At 46.3% G+C, this 20,039-nt stretch overlaps 1 protein-coding gene across 3 annotated transcripts in view; it reads right to left on the minus strand.

Annotated features, from left to right (window-relative positions):
- The window catches only part of LOC147701804 (myosin-10-like), a 633,212-nt gene that overhangs the window by 14,394 nt on the left and 598,779 nt on the right, over positions 1-20,039 (minus strand). For all 3 annotated transcript variants that reach the window (XM_086930428.1, XM_086930427.1, XM_086930429.1), the window contains exon 41: positions 9,223-9,395. In XM_086930428.1, coding sequence (XP_086786554.1) covers positions 9,223-9,395 — 173 coding nt within the window. The remainder of the gene's footprint in view (positions 1-9,222; positions 9,396-20,039) is intronic.

Genomic DNA, 20,039 nt, shown 5'->3' on the forward strand with positions numbered 1-20,039 from the left:
CGCACCCCCCCCCTCCCGGACTCTCCAGTCCGCCGAGTGGCAAAAGGGAGGAAGGAATGGCAGACGCACTGGGGGCTCACAGATATTTGGAGGGCACAGCACCCCGACTCTAGAGACTACTCCTATTTTTCTGGCCTACATGAATTGCACGTGCGACTGGATGGGTTTCTGGGATCGGCAGAGTTGGTATCCGCAGAGGTCCGCTCTGAATATTTGACCAGGACCATCTCGGACCACAACCCCCTCCTAGTGGACTTCTGTTGGTTTCCCGGGGTTCCTAGTGTGCCCACCTGGAAATTGCGCCCGGAGATCTTGGAGGACATAGTCTTTAAGGCGGACCTGGAGGACAAAATCTGAGTATTTTGCGTCCAATGGGGGTACTGCGGGATCGAGAGCGTTAGAGTGGGACGCCTTTAAGGTAGTGGTCAGGGGCTACTGCATTTCTAAAAAAGTGGGCATGCGGCGAGTCATCCTTGATGACTTGGCCACGGCTGATCGGAAGCTCCACGAGATGGAACTTCGCCACCCCGGTCATCCTGAACTCCAGGAGCGTACGGCGGCGGCAAGAGAGACAGTGGCGGCGGAAGTCGAAAGGCTGCGCTGCTTCGATTATAAGGCCTACACCACTAGGTCGCTCACGGAGGGGGATAGGTCGGGCGCGCTGTTAGCGTGGCTAGCCAATCCCACACGCCGGACCTCTCTGACGACGTCCATGCGCACGGCGGAGGGGTCTGAGGTGCACACCCAGCCGGAGATTTTAGGCTGCTACCAGCGCTACTATGAACAGCTGTACCGCAGTAACTCAGCCAGGGACCCCGACCTGATTGATGAGTATCTGCAACCCCTAGAGATGCCAACGCTGGAGCCAGATGTGGCGAAGGCTCTGGGCTCCGACATCGAACTAGGTGAAATCCGTAGTGCCATTAAAGGGATGGCGAGGAATAAGACCCCGGGCCTGGATGGCCTTCCGGTTGAATTCTACTCCACCTACGCTGACCTCTTGGCGCCTCGGCTGTTGATAGTCTACAGAGAGGCGAAGCGATTGGGTCGCCTCCCCGGCTCGATTGTGAGGCCTTAGTGGTTCCCCTCCTCAAACCTGGAAGAGAATCGACTGACCCGGCGTCCTACCGACCATTATCAATGCTGACGGTCGATTATAAGATCCTGAGCAGCATATTGGCATCGAGGCTGCTAGGGCACATGCGCTCTTTAGTACACGAGGACCAGGCTGGATTCATTCCCAAGCGAAACACGACCATGAATATTCGCAGGCTGTTTCGCTTGCTGGGGGAACCGCACATAGAAGCCCCGTGCCCGGTGGTTCTTTCGGTTGATCTGGAAAAGGCCTTTGATAGTCTGGAATGGGACTACCTGCGCAGAGTACTGCTGCGTTTTGGTCTGGGGGAGGGCTTTGTCAGGTGGACCACGTTACTGTATGCCTCGGCGTCGGCCAGGGTAAGGACAGGCCCGCTGATTTCCCAACAATATCCGGTGGAGCGAGGCACGAGACAAGGTTGTTCACTGTCCCCGCTACTCTTCGCGCTAGCGGTGGAGCCACTGGCGCTGCTGATCCGGTCCGGGGTCTCCTTCAACGGTTTGCGGACACCATCTGGCCCGCATCATATCTCGCTATATGCTGATGACCTGTTGCTCTTCCTTGAGGACCCGAATGCTGCCTTGAATGGGGCTGCGACGGCACTAACGTCTTTTGGGGAGGTCTCGGGCCTTCGTGTGAATTGGGCCAAGACTTGTCTGTTCCCGGTTCGCAGGGGAACGCCCAGACCTGACATCAGTGGGGAAATTAGGTGGGAACCCAGCTGCTTCAAGTACCTGGGGGTATACATATACCACGACCCCACCGACCTCCTGGATGGGAACATAGCCCGCTGTACTCGCGCGTTGCGTGGTAGTATGGACTTTTGGGCTACCCTGCCGCTCTCGGTGGCAGGGCGGATTGCTCTATTGAAAATGGTGGCACTCCCCCGGTTGCTCTACTACTTTCGAGCGCTTCCGATTTGGGTCCCGCCGGCCACCTTTCAGCTATTGCGATCCATGGTGGTGGGATTCCTCTGGGGTTCGGGCCGCCGGAGAGTGGCCCTCAAGACCCTGATGAGGCCGAAGTCTGAGGGTGGCCTTGCGGTGCCGGATTTTGAGTAATATTACCTGGCGGCGCAATTGCAGACCTTCACCCAGGAGGTCGCGAGGGAGTTTCGTGGCCCGGAGATCGGGAGGGGCACGGGGATGCCCAGGCATGTTATCTCCTTCATCACACTGCGACAACGTTTGGCCTTGCAGGACCTGACGCTCGAAGAAAAGACCATTCGATTATGTTGGAATCGCGCCCACGCCCGGGGACAGTTGAGGCTTCCGTATGCACCAGAAATACCGCTAGGGATGCCGACGGCCCTGCCTTACGGAGGAGATTGGTCACGCCTGGGGCAATGGGAGGACGCGGGATTGCAGTTGGTGGGGGACCTTTATGAGGACGGGGTGTTACTGCCCTTCCAAGAGATCATAGACCGTTTCGATGTTCCCCGAGGCGATTTCCTCTTGCACACGGCTCTGGTCCGAGCGATTCAGGCGCACTGGAAAAATGGGTTAGAGGAACCGCCTACGTCTCCGGTGTGCCAGTATGTTATGATGTCCGCGGGGACGGTCAAGACAGTCACGTGCCTGTATAGCAGACTGGTTAACGAAGGGTTGGCCCCCCTCGCCACTCTACGGACCCGCTGGGAGGCCGACATAGGGAAGGAGATACCGGAGACGACTTGGTCACAACTCATGCGCCGTGCCTGGAAGGGCGTACGCCATGCCCGCTTCCAACTGGTTCATTTTTACATACTCCACAGGGCCTATTTGACCCCGGCGAAGATTCAGCAGTACTTCGCCACGGATTCTGCAGAGTGCCCCAGGTGCCGAGCGCCTGAGGCGGACCTCCTCCATATGTTGTGGTCCTGCCCGGCGCTGTCCTCCTATTGGATTGTGATAGAGGATACTCTGAATAGGGTAATGGGGAGGTCCTTATCGGTCGACGCGGCGGTGGGGCTCTTACACTGGTTCCCGCATACCCCAAAAAATAAAATTTCGAGTAAATTTATTGATTTGGGGCTTATCCTCGCTAAACGGGAGGTGACTAGGAATTGGAAGGCAAGAGTTGGTCCAACAGGAGTTAGGTGGCACAGCGAACTTCTGAAATGGGCTGCGGGGGAGAGCACTCTGCGATACCAATTGGCTAGGCGGCAGCACAACGAGAGAGCGCTAGAATCAGCACTAGAATGGGAGACGTTAGTGCAGGCCCTTAGACATTATTGCGCTTCCAGCGATTCCGAGGGTGAGGATGCGGCACATTCCGAGTCCCGATAACCATTCACAATACAGATATGAATAGAATCATCTGGGGTTTTTCCCATAGGCTCTTCCTACACACACTACAATACACTGATGGCGGGGTTGGGGGGGGGGACAAGTTGAATCATTGGGCTGTTGGGGGGGGGGGGTTTCTTTTGCCCTTTTGGTAGGTTGATCTAGAAAAGCAGATGAAACCCATTGGATTATCCGGACCAGCTTTGACCTTCTATCAGATCCCCACCTGTGTTCGCCGCCCGACCCTCGGGTTGTGGGCTGAATGGCTGTGTACTCATGTCGTTTTCTCACGGGGGATCGGATGTGTCCAATATTTTATTACTGTAACTGTATTGCTAGTCCGACATGTAATTTTGGCTAATTCCTGCAATAAAAATATATTTAAAAAAAAAAAAAAAAAAAATGAAGTTAAGTCTAGGGATAGTTGACAGATCCGAGAAACTCAAGTGAATGACAGAGTTTTGCTCCTGCACTACGTTATTTAACTCACACAGTTTATTGTTTCAAACTCATGCATCATATTCACCTTATATCGTGCAGGAGTTTTGTTCCTTCACAAATGGATGTACGTTGTTACAACGCATGCTTTTAGCACGCATGCTGTAACAACGCGGTTTTTATAACGCATTCTTTTACAACGCATAATACAAAGGGGTGTTGGATAGTGAATATTTTAATTTACTATTCCAACACCAGTCCCCGTTGACACTAGGGAAGGTGTTGGATAGTAAATTAAAAGTATTCCCTATCCTTGAGCGCCCCCCAGAGTCATGCGTTGTAATAGAATGCGATTTAAAAACCGCGTTGTAATAGCACTGCGTGCTAAAAGTTGCGTCGTAAACGACGTTCCCCTTCATAAATTATCCACCTTACATTATTCAATTCTTATATGCATTATTCAATTCTTATATCAACTTATGCTCTAGTGGACTCTTACAAAGTGCCTACATTTGTCATCCCATCCACTCCAGGGCAGTTTTTCTCATTCTCTTTATCTTTACACTTGCACACACGTGTTATTAACCATATACACATCACTATATGTATACAGCCAGTGAATAGTCAGGACAACAAATCAACTGAAAAGGCATTTTTTGTTTTGCTAATAACTTGGACGCCATGTTACAAATCTGCATTCAACATTTTAAAAAAAAGTTAATCCAATTTAGATTTGGCTTGGCAACTTTTGTGCAGTTACACCCAGGGAGAGGGAGGGAAACTTTTCCCATATTAATGGCTACAGGAATCCTTGCCATCTGTTACAGAAAACACAGCTGAACTACACCAAACTTGGCATGTAAACATAGCCTTATTATTCAGCTCAGTAGGTTTTTAGGACAAAGACTTACAAAAATGTGCCGGTAGGCATCAATGGGTTAAAAACTCTAGCAACATGGCTCTTATTTTTTCATTATTTTTAATTAGGTGATTATTTACATGTAATCTGAGTAGCACGTAAAGAGATGTTGTAAACTTTCAGAAAATAGCATCCTCTACATACACAACAAAAATTGCTGTGGTGTCCATGGTGCAGACTTATCGCCAATTCGGGTTGGGCTTACAATGTCGTGGTCGCCTGGACATTTGCCATTTAGCTGCTTTGGTGCTTTGGCATCTGTTGGTCTCCTGTCTGACTTGGTGTCTGGCATGGATTTATCAGCTGATTTCATAGGCCTTGGACTGAGGCTCATTTTTGCCTGTGATGTCATGTGTTGTGTGGCTTCTCCAGATGCTGAGACACCAACCTATTTATCGACTTTTCACCTGTCTTCGGATTCTTTTCTTGTCTTTCTTACCTATAATATTTTAGACATTAGACATCTGTATCTATGTTTCGTTCTTTCTGGTGCTTTTCCGGCTTTGTACTCATACTAAACATAAGTCAATATATATACAATATATAGTATATGATTATGTCTATATCATGATGGAGGCCCCCTCAGTTTTGCATGGCCTTTAACTTAAGGCAGCAGAGGTTGATTGCAGGGCCTGGCCACAGACCAAGCTGTGTCGACCTACCTTGTCACAATCATGCATACAGCCTCAAGTCATGTGGAGCAGAGGTTTGTCACAGTCAGCCAACCTTCCATGTGCCAACCACCTGTTGTAAATGCAGCATGCAAATTAAACCCAAATCTGGCATCTCAACTTTCATGCAAATCTGTCAAATGGTGCTAAAGTTATATGCAAATCAAATTACCCTTCTCCCCGCACTTTTAAACTTACCCCAGCTTGTTAGATCTGTACGATACTTTTGATGCTTTCACTGGGCTTAACTTGCCAAAGCAACAGAAAATGTATATTCCTGATGAATTTTGTGTGGCTTTGTGAAAGGGTGTTAAAGTTATTAACAAATGAACATTTGTTCAGGGGCGGCCAGCACGGATCAAAGGTAGCGGGGATAGGAGGACGGGGGGAAGACACGGGGTAAGCTGGTGTTAAAAAATAAAATTAAAAACGTACCTTCTCACCGCTTCCTTGCTGCGTCTCTCCTCCATATTCCTCCCTCGCTGGCCTGAACAGGAGGCAAACCCATGCTCCCAGTCAGCCAATTACAACGCAGCATTAGCAGCGCTGTGATTGGTCTGAGCCCCGGGTTTGGGCACTCAGATGCTGACTGAGAGCCCGGTCATGTTCTCCACGCAGGCTGTAATGCAGCCTGCACGGAGAACATGCAAACTGAACAAGACTGTTGGCTGGTCCGAGAGGGCCGGCCAAACAGTCATTGCACACTTAGGAGGATGCTACTACTCATCCCCTGACCCCGCCCCCTCACGCAAAGCTGACGAAGTGGGAGAATATAAAATGATAATAACGCAAGTTAATATCATTTTATTTTCGCTTTATTTCGGACGCTCCTCCACCTTAGCGCTGGAGCTGCCACAGCATTTGCTGCTCCCCTTAAACCATACCCCTAGTGGCAGGCAGCAGTCAACTAAACATATTAGAAATAAGTTTAACATGCCAAATATCTGCCAAATTGTTTGCAGATCTGGGAACCAAAGTTATTAGCAAATCAACGATTTTTGACTACTCCTTTAACTTTTCCCCTCTTTTTTCCTTAAAGCCCTACACCGCCCTTAACTTACTAACTGCCTGCAAATTTTTAGGCAGATTCATTACACAGAGCCAAAGTCATCACTGGATGAACAAACCCTATAACTGCCCTCTCCCCTTGACTGATTTTCGTGAAACTCAAAATATATTTCAAGAGAAAGATTAATGTACTAAGGTTAAGCCCTGGAGGGAAGATCCTCGGATGGGGTAGACGGTGGAGCATTAAGCATAGTGTTGTCCTGGTGCGGCATTATTGGGGGTTCTGGAGATGGATTCTCTCAGAAGTCAGAGTCTTTGTATTGGAGACTCTGCTCCCCATGGCCTTTCAGGATATTGAATATTCCTCCTTTGTCAACACTGCCCACAGTCAATGGCAGGAGAGGCCCAACCTTTCATTTTTTAGTGCGTACACCAATATTCTCTTCTGTAACGGATGGTCTTTTTGTTTGTATCATATGCTGGTCTGACCAGGGGAACTTGCTGTTGCATTTAGGGGAGATCTGGAAGGATGTGTTCTCCAGAACCCACTTGCCCTATGAGTTGTTCTCATTGCCTGTCATACAGTGTCCTTTTTCTGTCTAAAACAGACTGACTTGTTCGGATTCCAATGATTGCTTTCTGCTACAGGATGGTCCCAAAGATCCAAAAAGAACATCCAAACCGAATAGGGGTAAAACAAACAATCTAAGGTGGAGCCTTTGTCCTGGTGAAGTGTCCTTTTTGGGGAGGATTCACAAATCATCTCAAAACTGAAAACTCCGCATTAAACAAAAACAACTTGGAACATCCACACACAACAATAGATAGTAGAAGTGTGCAAAGCATGAAATGGCCAGCAACACATCCTGAAAAGATTTATCTTGGTGTTTTGTGCTGGCCCTGATGTTGTTTAGTGCTTTCATGGATGCATTATCTCTTCAGGTCCCGAAGGCTTTTGGAGTAGATGTTTGGCTTCTTGCTGCCCAACGTCAGAGGCCTCAGGGAACAGCACCTTTGTCAACAGTTTTTGCTACTCGAAACATCTTCAAACAAAAACAAGTTGCAAACTTCCGTGCCCAAGCCTAGATGCAGAGGTATGCAGAACATGTGTATCTATAGCCACACAAGGTACAAAGAAACAAGTAAGCAAGGTTCTACATGGGCACTACAGAGGGAGTCACTTGCAGCAAATTCACTAACTAGCTAAAGGTATGTGTGAGATGCACTAGTGAGCTTGGACTGTGCTTCTCCCCATTCCAATAAAGCCACCATTCCGGAAAGGATGGCTGCCCAGAGAAGCACTCAAAGTAGTTGAGAACATGTCAGGCAGCACACTGGTCATGCAGGATAATACGGAACCACGTACTTGCGCTGCAGTCGCTCTAGCTTGCTGTTAAGTTGATGGGTAGAGAGATGAGTGACAGATGCAAAGGCAGAAAAAGGAGAAACAAAACGAGAGAATGAGTGAATAAATGAAGAACAAACACGCAGGAAGATCACAAGGTAGAAATATGGTGAAAAAATAGAGAAGGAAGTAGCATGGACTGGCATGTCAACTGCATCAAATGAATGAGTGTCATGTCAAAGAAAACATAAGGTGAATTGCTTTATGTCTCCACCACAAAAGCAGCCGTATTCACCATATAGTAGAGGTTTCAGTGAGCTTTTAATTCTTTTGCCCTCATTATCCTACCATAGCCTGCTCCAGTTGAAAATAAAGTGCTGGCCCAACAAAGCAAAAGTTCTGTACTCTAGAAGGAACCATTATCCATCACAGTTACATGATGTTTGCCCTCTGCTCTTACTGACATATAGAAAACACTGCCGCTTGGTTATTTGCCACCGATTGCAAACATAGACAATCACTAATTGAGGATTAGAACAGGTGTAAAAGAAATGCATTAACAAGTCACACATCTGAGGACCATAGGAATGCTTGGTATGCTCATCAGTAATTTACAAACATCTACTCAACGATGCACCGAAGCACCTAGGCATCTATGCGCCTTAAGATCCCCAACGTTTCCATTATGTAAGCTTCAAACTATGTCCCTGCTAAAGAAGGCATCAGTCGGATTTGGTATTTTCTCCAAACAGGCATCTAGCAAAACAAGCTCATGACCTACTAGCTATCTGCTAACTAGATATCCAAAGAACTAGACACCCACAAAAATATGGGAGTATGTAACTAGAAATGAACCAGCCAGCCATCCACCAAGAAATGTATTTATTCACTCAGCCAATTAGCCATGAATACAACCATGGGTCTCTCCCTATTAGTAAGCTGCCCCTCTAGCAATTAAGCCACCACCAACTATAGATTTAACCTATCCTCCTAGAAAACCGTTAAACAGATTATCATCTGAACCAGCAAAACAGATATCTATGCAAACAGCCATCGGTGTACCTAAACATTAATCCGAGCTGACATCTAACTGAATAGAAATAGATTCACCTTAAATAATAGCTAGGCAGCTGCCCAATTGCGATCCTTAAAACTAGGTATGTGGCTCTCTGTCAAACCTTAAATTAATCTAGATTAGCTCATTACCTAGACACCCATCCAGCTACACATTGATCGAGATTGTTTTCAAACTAGATATTCCAATTAAATATCTGTTGCTACATCAAGACTGAAAGGCCACCTGGGACCTGTTGAGATTCCAAGACCAAGAAGCACCAAATACACCAATAATACCAATGAAGATCACACGAACATCTATCAAACACTGCACAGTTCATACATATGGAAGAGGAGGGGTAGCAAGATGTGCCTCATTTTTCTCTTTTTGCCTCACAGAGCAGTGCACTAAGCTGCCTTACCGAAGCCTGCTTCTGAGGTTGTTGACCTCCCTGTTCATAGACTCTGCTGTCTCAGTTACATCTTCCAGCTCCCGCTGCAGTCTGCGCCTGTTGTTATTGGCTCGCGTTGCCTCCTCTTCAGACTCCTCCACTTGGCGCTTCAGCTGCTTCATGCGAATGTGTAACTTCTCCATCTATTGGCAGGATAAAAGAAGAACAAAACAGGCTTTTAGAGGTGAGGCACCAATCATCAGGCCAGATGAATGCCTTGTCTGTACATACTAGCAATATACTTTAGCCCATTCCTCAAAAGACACAACCAAGTAAACTTTTTCATTTTACAATTTACTCTGTGGTAAGCCCCATATATATATGGTTCATAATAATTCACTTTCAACTTAAAAACTATCAATCTTGATTTACAAATGCAATTAAGCAAAGAGAGAAGTGCACCAAGAAGCTTCCAAACAACAACTGTGTGAGACTTGTGGAAGGCTTGCTTGCAGGGAACTAAATGGACAAAGGCTGGCATTGAGCAATGATCTGAGGATGCCCTTCCTCAAGATATCATTATTCTACATTGTTGTCACTTCCATAGAGCACAATGAGACCATTCTCCTATCTTCTACAGTAGATCACCACTGCAGCCAGACTTTAGATCTACTGAAGAATACACTTTGGGCCCCTGGTGACAAGGGAGATGGAGTATGTAAGCAAAAGTGCGGCCTCTTCCTAAGGCAGTTTCCTACTGAGAACATCCCCATGCACCAATATGGATCTGGAAACATCATGGGCCAGATTCACAAAGGCAATCTGAGACTAAAGTCTAACTTTACGACTTTTGGTATTCACAGAAGCCATTTACGAGTCGTATCTTTACGTCCGCAGTCGGGCTGGAATCTCTGACTCAGGCAGTACTCTCTTGCTTGGGCCGGATGAAGTGTAATCAATGAGCCGGTATGCAATTTTTACAAAAAGGAACATTAGAAATGTGTGATAAAGGGTAGAGGAGGTCATGAAAATCAGTTTGGATAGGGAAAAGGGTGTGGCCAGACACTACATCTTAGTTTGCTCCTTTGCATCAAGGTACATGCAGTCCAATTTGCGCTGCCCTCGGTGTTGACTGTAGTGTCAACACTACAATCAACACTAAGGAGAGCATTGCGCTCCCCTGAGTGTTAACTGCAGTGTTGACACTACAGTCAACACTGAGGGGAGCACAAATTGTGGACTGCATGAACCATAATGCAAAGGAGCAAACCTTTCTGGGATATGATGTGTTCGGCCACATCCTTTTCCCTACCCAAACTGATTTTCATGACCTTCGCTACCATTTATCACACGTTCCTAATATTCCTTTTTGTACAAAATTGCATTCCGGCACATTGATTACCCTTCATCCGGCCAGAGCCGGAGAGTACAGCCCGGGTGCAAAGAATACGGCCCAAGTCGTAGATTCCGTCTCGACTGCAGTCGTAAAGATATGACTCGTAAAATACCTCTGTGGATACCAAAAGTCGCATAGTTAGACTTTTGTTTCAGATTGCCTTTGCGACTAGGCCCCATATCTTTAATATTCTCTCACTGATGCAGACCTCGATAGACTCAAATTAGGATGCCACACAAGCAATGTCCGTTCCACTCTGACATCCATGCTGATATAGTGACCAAGACGCACTGGATGAAATTGCTCTAAAATCTTGCAGAAACCACACATACAAAAATCACTGGAAAAGCCTAAAGCTCTTGCATTGGCCGGCAGCCTTATATCTTTATCAGTTTTTATTTTGTTTAGTCAAGGTTTTTGCAAAACTTTATCATTGGAATTGCCATTGACATTGCATATTTTCTATGTCGATTCGGCAACTGTAGATCCTTAGAAATCAATGGTGCGCCTGCTTTAGAGCTTGATTCAGTTGATGATGAACTTTTCAACACTACTTTACAGCGTTTCGTAGACAGATTCCTTAATGGTCTGCAGCGTGATGCAATAATGTGTTTTTGAATCTTTCTTTGACCTCTCCTTCGATGTAAAGAGTTCTGAAATGGAAGCCTTTGGCGCATCTTGACAAGGAGAATGTCCTTTCATGGCAGGGGGACAGGGTCTCTTGCTTGCTGAAACCTTCCGCCTACTTAAAATACAGCTCTAGTGGAAGGTCACCTGGCAACTACCAAAATATAAAAATCTCTTCATCCACTACCTTTTCATGGAGCTAGATTCATGGTTGACACACGAAATCCTGTTCCACATTCATTTTCTCCATCCAGCCAGATGTTTGACAGCCTTCCACCTTGAAATCTCTTGGCATTCCACATTTGCAATGCTTCTTCGCATAACTCAACTGAAACCACTCGACACTGCTTTTTTAAATATAACATTACTTTTTCAAGTTGTCCTTCATGGTGTGAACCTGAAAATGGCATATTCATGATTGGAGAGTTCTAAGAGTCCCTTAACTATACTCAACACCATAACATTTAAGTGGAACTTTGACACCCCCTTATACCAACTTCCATGCATTCATAAATCATTCAGCTGAGCGCTCTCCAACTCCGAAGAGACACACTGTACTATCATCTGATGAGGAAGTGGGTTGAAGGGACATACCAGCGTTGTGCTTGATGGATCCACACACCAAACTACGGAAAATAGTACTTTCTGAGGACCCTGCATTGATGTCGGTCAGGTTGCCATGATACTGATTTCAATGTCTTTTCAGACACTTCTGCATTCTCAGAGAGTACCGTTCTACTTGCCGAAAAAGCGTTCCAGCATCTCATCAGGGGTAGCAAGTGCTATATAAATCCAAACCTTATTCCCTCTTCTATCCCTCCACTAGCCTTCTCAATCCAAATAACTGACTAACATATCCACCACTTAAATTACTTTCGTTTTTCACTATAATTATTCATAACTAATCCTTTATGGGTTCCAAAGTAGCGTGCTACTCGCTGAAAAAGCGATTCGACGCCTCGTCAGGGGTAGTAAGCGCTATATAAATGCAATTACAATACAATATGCACCAATGTAATTAAAAAGGATTATAGATGCCCATAAACCCTATAGTTGTAACACTGATCTTGCTGATTGCAGGGGCATGCTATATGTTCCAACCTGAATTGAGGAGGCTACGCCTTGAAATGGTCTGTTTAAAAAGCGCATCTATGAACAGGATACGATAAGGAACAAGATGAGAATTCTTCAAATTTAGCTTCTGTAAACTAATGAAAGGTTCAGAAGGAAAATCTCCAGAGAAGGAGCCCTCAAAAACCAATCATCTGTATAAAAGTACAGAAAGCAGCCCTGCTGATTAGGAAGAGCCACAACCATAGCCAATGTCTTCATAAACACATGTAGTTCCAAGATCTAGGAAAGAAAGCAACTCGAACTGCAGATGAATATTGTCCACAGTCAATCAGAAATTCTTTCTGTGAGTCTCTACCTGGAATGTGGAAATAAGCATCCTGGAGCTGCAGAGACACCAGTCAATCCTGCTGTTCCAGAAACTTCAAAGTGTGCTGGAAAGTCATCATCCTCAACTTATCCTGTCTCAGAATAGTGTACAGGGCTCAGAAGTCCAAGATCAGTTGCAGACCCCCATCTTCTTTTGGAATTTGAAAATATTGAGAGTAGCACAAGACCCCTTTGCGTCTAAGGAAGAATCTTTTTTGGCACCCTCCCTCGATAGTGTAATCTCTTCATCAAAATGTTTTTGGAGTATGGGAGCAGTGGCGGCTGGCAAGGGTCAGGGGTTGTAGGGCAGAGGGCAGAAGGTAAGGAGGTAGAAAAGTAAAGAAAAAAAAATTAACCTTACCTCCTCGCCCCTCCTCATCGTCCCTCTGCTCTTCAGGAACCGGACCCAGGATCCCCTGACCAATCACAGCATCCAGGCTCCCCTGACCAATCGCAGCATCCAGGCTCCCCTGACCAATCGCAGCATCCAGGCTCCCCTGATCAATCACAACACTTAATTGCAGTGTTGTGGTTGGTCTGTGTGCCATGGTTCGGCGCTAAGCCACAGAATGGGGGTCTGGGCATGTTCTCTACGCAGGCTGTAATGCAGCCTGCATAGAGAACATGCAAAGTGCGCATTACTTTTTGGCCGGCCCAACAGGGTCAGCCAAACAGTCATTGTGCAATTAGGAGGGGGCTACTACTCCTCCCCTGATCTGAGAGCAGTCAGTGAAAAGATGCCCTTCTCGCCAAGCCACATCAGGAACAAATAAAATGATAATAATAATCAGTTATTATAATTTTATTTTTCCTTTATTTCTACTGCGAAAGCAGTGGGACGAACCTCCTCCATCTTAGCGGAGGAGCTGTCACTGGATGGGGGAATGGGCAAAGGGCTCTTCCAGAAGGGTAGAGAATAACTGATCAATAATCTAAGAACCCACTGGTCACCAGACCAGATATCAAAGAACAGAATACAGTTATGCAGATTCACACATGCCCCCACAATAAAACCCCATGGGTATATCTGTTCAATAGAAAATATGCATTAGGACTCTCTGTCTGGGACTATCGCAGGAAAAGTGGCCTGCTTCCTCTTGGAAGCGTTATCCTCAACGATCAAGCTCTCAGGTGTAGGATGAGAAGTCAAAAAAGCTGACTGACAATGAGCTGGCTTGTGCTCATGGGAAACAGATCTCGCAACAACTGGAGTAGACTGCAAATTGTCCCAGGACTCGACACGGCGACGAAGAACCTTGTTAAATTGTATATTTGCATCCGTCACATGCTTGCCTGCTAAACGTTCTGTACAAAGAGTTGTCCTTGGCTGTTCGCTAAGCAAACAATTATTCTGAGTCTCAACTGTGTTTCTAGTGACAGACGAGTAGTGCAATAGATGCTGGAGGATCAGAAGATTCTAAGTCAGTCTCAGCGAAAATGTTTAATCATCTTACATTCTGAAGATCAATCAGTATACAAGTGTTAATACACTTCTCATGGATTAAATTATCATGATCATTATCAACAAAATCACAATATAAAAGAGGGTGGGGGAATGCTAAAAACTTCAAACCTATTCCAAATGAGTCATCCATTCCCCGGAAATATTCCTGGTCAGATGTCTTAAGAATTGATGCTCTCTTATGCAAAGGAGAAATTGGGAGTCGGAGTTTGCAAAGTAAATTATGTTACTGGACCCGATAATGTGGTGTTGCCGAAGGAGGAAGAGCAGCCACCGAAGATGAAGACCAAGCTTACTTCAGGCACAATGCCAACACCAGTTTAGGAGCAAGGGAAGCTGACCTGGGCACTCCTGTCTGCAGAACGACATCAGTTAATGCCGAACAAGTTACTTACCTTTGGTAACGCTTTTTCTGGTGGATACAGTATCTGCCTGTGGATTCCTCACATTGTGAATATCCCCCTGCGTCAGCAACATTCGGAAACTCTTTTGTAGCTCTTCACGCCGACGTGGACGACGTCACAGAAGCACGGCATCGCGGGGGGCTCCGCTGAAGTCACTGACTCCATTATAGGACTCTGTCGGCGTGATGACATCAGTTCCACCCTTTTTCCCCGTGACTTCGAGGCACACAGACAGACCGACAACAGTTGATATATACACAGTTCAAAATAATTAAGGTAAACACAGTGTACAGGCAATGCTGGAAAGCAATTATAATAATACACTTCCTTGTACAGTAATATATATATATATATATATATCCTGCAACACAGAATTTGCGGTTTATGCTCTATTCTGTCCATGCAACATGAGTTATGTGGGCAATACCATCAAAAAGGCTAAGCTCAGAGTCCTGGAACATTTACGAGCAATAAAGAATGGCGACCCAATCGCCAGACATTTTCAAAGCCAGCATAATCAGGATACATCATTACTGAGCTTTTGTGTGTTGGGCACGATTACATTTGATGAAAGAGGTGGGAATAGAGTCCAAAACCTACGGAGGCTATAGTCAAGAATAATCATTCAGTACAAGATAATGACCCCCTTAGGGCACAATTGCGATGAAGAGCTTGAAGTACATTTGGGTTAACCGGTTACATATGAACTTTACTGTTGTGTTCAACTATAGGGGTCAAAAATGTCTTACATCATAGGGAAATTTGATATTAAGATCTTATTTCGTTTTTAGGAGCTTAGAAGCAGTAGTCTACATGGTATCCAAATTGCTAATAAGAAATGTTGATTTTCTATTTCGATCTCTCCGAGATACAGATTTATAAGTACATCTGGTCACAGGTTGTTTTATTTATTATTTTATTTGTTTTTCTTTACTCTAGAACATATGAAGAAAAGTAGCGGTAGAATTTGCAGATACCAAGAGAATCTTTTCATGTATTCTTCACAAATAGAATGAAACTGTGGTGATTTAGAGGAATGAAAAGCCCACTTGGGCTCAATAACTCTTTCTAAATGAGTCGCTCAAAATGAGCGAAAAAGAAATTATGACAAGGGGATACACTAAGGAATTTTACCAATGTGGTGAAAATTAGCTGAGAATGCCCACTAGGGCTAGATACCTCACAGTCAAATAAGTCTGTCTAGAGCTATTAAGAGCTAAGATGAAAGTAACCAAGGTGAAAGTACTCCTCCTTTTCAAACACCCCTTTCTTCACTTTCATTTAGTAATCTCCCTAAAACCCTATGGTATGGTACAATAAAATGAATTATAATGTGTTAACTGAAAAGATAATGGTGAAATACCCAACATACCGCTAGCACAGATATGTATTGGAGACAGAAAAGGAATTACTCACATTTGTTTTCTTTTAAGAATCACAGTTATAGTCTGTTTTCTGTTTTATTTTTTTGCACAACCGTCACATGACTATTTAAGTTGCCCTTGGGAAATGTATTATTTACTCGTGAGCAAGGGTCACTGACCCGAAACGCGTAGAGTGTTTGCCTGAAAACTGTCAAATTAAAGGCTGTTGGGAGATCCAAGTGTTCGTGTGGCTTTCTTCGGAAGATGCATTGAAGAAACATTTGACACATTAAAACATTGTCACTAATGCATGTATACAAGGGTGGACAACGGGGAGGCGGGTGGGCATGTGAGGAATCCACAGGCAGATACTGTATCCACCAGAAAAAGCGTTACAGAAGGTAAGTAACTTGTTCTTCTGATGAATACATCTGCCAGTGGATTCCTCACCTTGTGAATAGATTCCCACAGCAGTCCCACTCCCGGAGGAGGGTGTCCACTCTTCTATACCAAGAAATCCTGAAGGATGGAACGAGCAAAGTGTCCGTCCCTCCTCACCTCTGCATCCAAACAATAATGCTTTGCGAAAGTGTGAAGGGAGGTCCAAATTGCCGCCCTGCAAATGTCCTCCACAGGAACACCCCTAGACAAGACAGATGTAGATGGCTTTGCTCTAGTAGAATGTGCTCTCAAACCTTCTGGAGGTTCCTTACCTGCCAAGGAGTAGCATATCTTGATACACAAGACAATCCATCTTCGTGCGCTTGTATACCGCTCTGCCTTTCCTGCAGCCAACGAAACCCACGAAGAGTTGGTCATCAATCCTGAACTACCTGGTTCTGTCCAGGTAGAAGCTCACCGCCCTCTTAGGGTCCAGATGGTGTAGCGGCTCCTCCTCCTTGGAAGGGTGAGGGCGAGGATAGAAGGTAGGGAGAGTAATGGACTGCCCCAGATGGAAGGGAGTTACCACCTTAGGCAGAAAAGAAGTCCTGGTCCTGAGTACCATTCTTTCAGCATGAATAGTCAAGTACGGAGGTTTTGAACTTAGAGATTGAAGCTCACTTACCCTTCTTGCCGAGGTAATCGCAATCAGAAAGACTGTTTTAAAAGATAATAACCTCAAGGGACACCCATGCAAGGGCTCGAAAGTTGAACCCATTAAGAAAGTAAGGACAAGATTCAAGTCCCATTGAGGCACAATAAAAGGAGTAGGAGGAAATGTATTCTTAAGACCCTTTGAGAATCTTAAAACTACAGGTGACTTAAATAAGGACGGCAGGTCCGGCAAACAAAGGAATGCCGACAAAGCCGAAAGATAACCCTTCACTGTCGCTACAGCAAAATCTTGCTGAGCCAAAGAGAGTGCAAACTGAAGAATGTCGGACAAGCGAGCCTTCAAGGGGTCAATGGACTTCTCTCCGCACCATGAAACAAACTTGGACCACCTATAAGGATAGTTCTGGTGGAGTCCCGCCTGACTGACAAAAATAACATCCACCACATCAGGTGGGAGAGAAAAAGAATTTAGGTTGTCCCGTTCAATCTCCAGGCATGAAGGTGTAAGCTCTTGAGGTGGGGTCTAGAACCTGCCCCAGCGACTGCGAGAGGAGGTCTGCCCTCGGAGGGCGACTGAGCGGAGGGCACGAAGAGAGGTGGAGAAGATCTGTGTACCACACCCTTCTTGGCCAATCCGGGGCGATCAATATGACTTGGGCACGGTCTTGGCGAATCTTCCTCAGAACCCGAGGAATCAAGGGTATGGGAGGAAACGCGTAAAGGAGTTGTGAGCCCCAACTCAACTGAAACGCGTCCCTCAAAGTTCCCTGCATCGGATACTGGAGACTGCAGAATGACGGGCAGTGAGCTTTCTCGTGAGTGGCGAACAGGTCCACCCGAGGAGTCCCTCACGTCCGAAAAAAGTGACAAACTACCTCTGGATGAAGCCTCCACTCGTGGTCGGCTGAGAACTGCCGACTGAGACGGTCTGCACCTACGTTCAGAACTCCTGCCAGATGATTTGCCGTCAGACAAATCTGATGGTTCTGAACCCAGGACCAGAGACGCAGAGCCTCTCTGCAGAGACAATGCAACCCCACTCCTCCCTGTTTGTTGGCACACCACATCGCGGTGGTGTTGTCCGTTAGGACTTGAACTGACTGACCGCGAAGGGAAGGAAGGGAGGCTTTGAGCGCTAAACACATTGCTCGCAACTCTAAAAGGTTAATGTGAAGCAACCTTTCCTCTGGAGACCAAAGACCCTTGATCTCCAGGTCCCCCAGATGAGCACCCTACCCTAGGGTCGATGCATCCGTTATCTCTGTGTCCACCGATGGAGGCAGATGAAAAGGCTTTCCTTGAGACAGATTGCCTTCCACGTTCCACCAAGATAGATCAGCCACAGCTTCTCTGGAGATCCTCACTGACTCCCTGAGATCTCCGTTGTGCTGATACCACTGCCTGCGGAGATACCACTGGAGTGCCCTCATGTGCCAGCATGCATGGTTGACCAATAGAATACAGGAAGCCATCAGACCGAGCAGACGATGGACCTTCAGGACTGGAACAGCCGCTCCATTGTAAAATAAAGGATTCAATTCCTGTATGTCGCGAATCCTTTGTGGAGGAGGGAATGCCCGACACACAGTGGTATCTAGTACCGCACCTATGAACAGGTTGCGCTGAGAGAGCACCAGGTGAGACTTGGGCACATTTATTGAGAAACCCAAACTGTACAACAACTGAGTTGTAATCTGCAGATGATGGAGCACCTTCTCTGGCGACTCCGCTTGGATCAGCCAGTCGTCAAGATAAGGGAATACTGGTATCCCCGACCTTCTGAGATGGGCTGCCACCACCGCCATCACCTTGGTGAATACTCTGGGTGCAGTATTAAGACCTAACAGAAGTACCGCAAACTGGTAATGTGGCGATCCTACCGTAAAACGGAGATACTTCCTTTGAGACTTCTGGATTGGAATGTGGAAATATGCATCCTGCAAATCGATCGGCACCATCCAGTCCTCTTGCTGCAGCGCTTGAAGAACCTGCGCAAGGGTGAGCATCTTGAACTTCTCTTACTTCAAAAAGAGGTTCAAGTTCCTGAGGTCCAGGATTGGACGAAGCCTGCCATCCTTCTTGGGAATCAGGAAATACCGGGAGTAGCATCCCTGATCCCTTTCCTACTCTGGAACCACCTCAATTGTACCTTTTCTCAATAATGCCAGAACTTCCTCCTGCAGGAGAAGAAGGTGGTCCTCCGTGCAAAATCCTTGACAAGGAGGGTAATTTGGGGGGAAAATCCCGAAAGGGAAGAGCATACCCATTCTCTACCAGATTGAGAACCCAAAGGTCTGAAGTGACCGATTCCCAATCTCATAGAAAATGAGTAAAGCGACCCCCTACAGGACCAACATGATCCGGAATGGCGGATCTAGGGCTGCTTTGGGGGTGGAAAGAGGAAGAGGAGGAAGAGGAAGCTTGCGGACCTCTAGGGCGGCCTCTGTTTCTACCCCTGTATGATTTGTACAGTGAATTTTGCTGCTGCTGCAGTTGCTTGTAGGAGCGAAAGGAAGATCTTCCAAATCCTCTGAATCTCTTACTAGAAGATCCTCTGGACTGAAGACCTAAAGACCTAGCCGTCACCTGTCCTTGAACCTTTCCAAGGCAGCATCCGCCTTCTTTCCAAACAGGCCGGAACCATCAAATGGAAGGTCTATTAAAGTAGCCTGCACATCAGGAGAAAATTCAGATGTTTTCAACCAAGCAGCCCTCCTGGTGGCAACAGATGACCCCATGACCATTGCCACAGAGTCAGCTGTGTCCAAACCGCTCTGGATCACCTGGCGAGCAGCAGCCTGTGTATCCGCAAGAACCTCACTGAAGTTCTGCCTGTCTTCCTCCGGTATCTTTGGCACCAACTGCTTCGCAGAGTCCATCAAAGCGTGTATATAGCGCCCTAAAAGGCACGTGACATTTGTGGACTTGAAGGCCATGCTAGCCGAATAACATTTTTTTTTCGCTGATTGGTCCAGCTTCTTAGACTCCTTGTCACCAGGCACCTGAGGAAAAGCGCCAGTAGATTTTTTGGAGCAGGCCGCCTGAACCAACAAACTCTGGAGACGGATGTGATGAAAGGAAGTCCGAATCCCCAGGAG

The sequence above is a fragment of the Lissotriton vulgaris genome, chromosome 7 (assembly GCF_964263255.1).
Source record: "Lissotriton vulgaris chromosome 7, aLisVul1.2, whole genome shotgun sequence".
NCBI lineage: Eukaryota > Metazoa > Chordata > Amphibia > Caudata > Salamandridae > Lissotriton > Lissotriton vulgaris.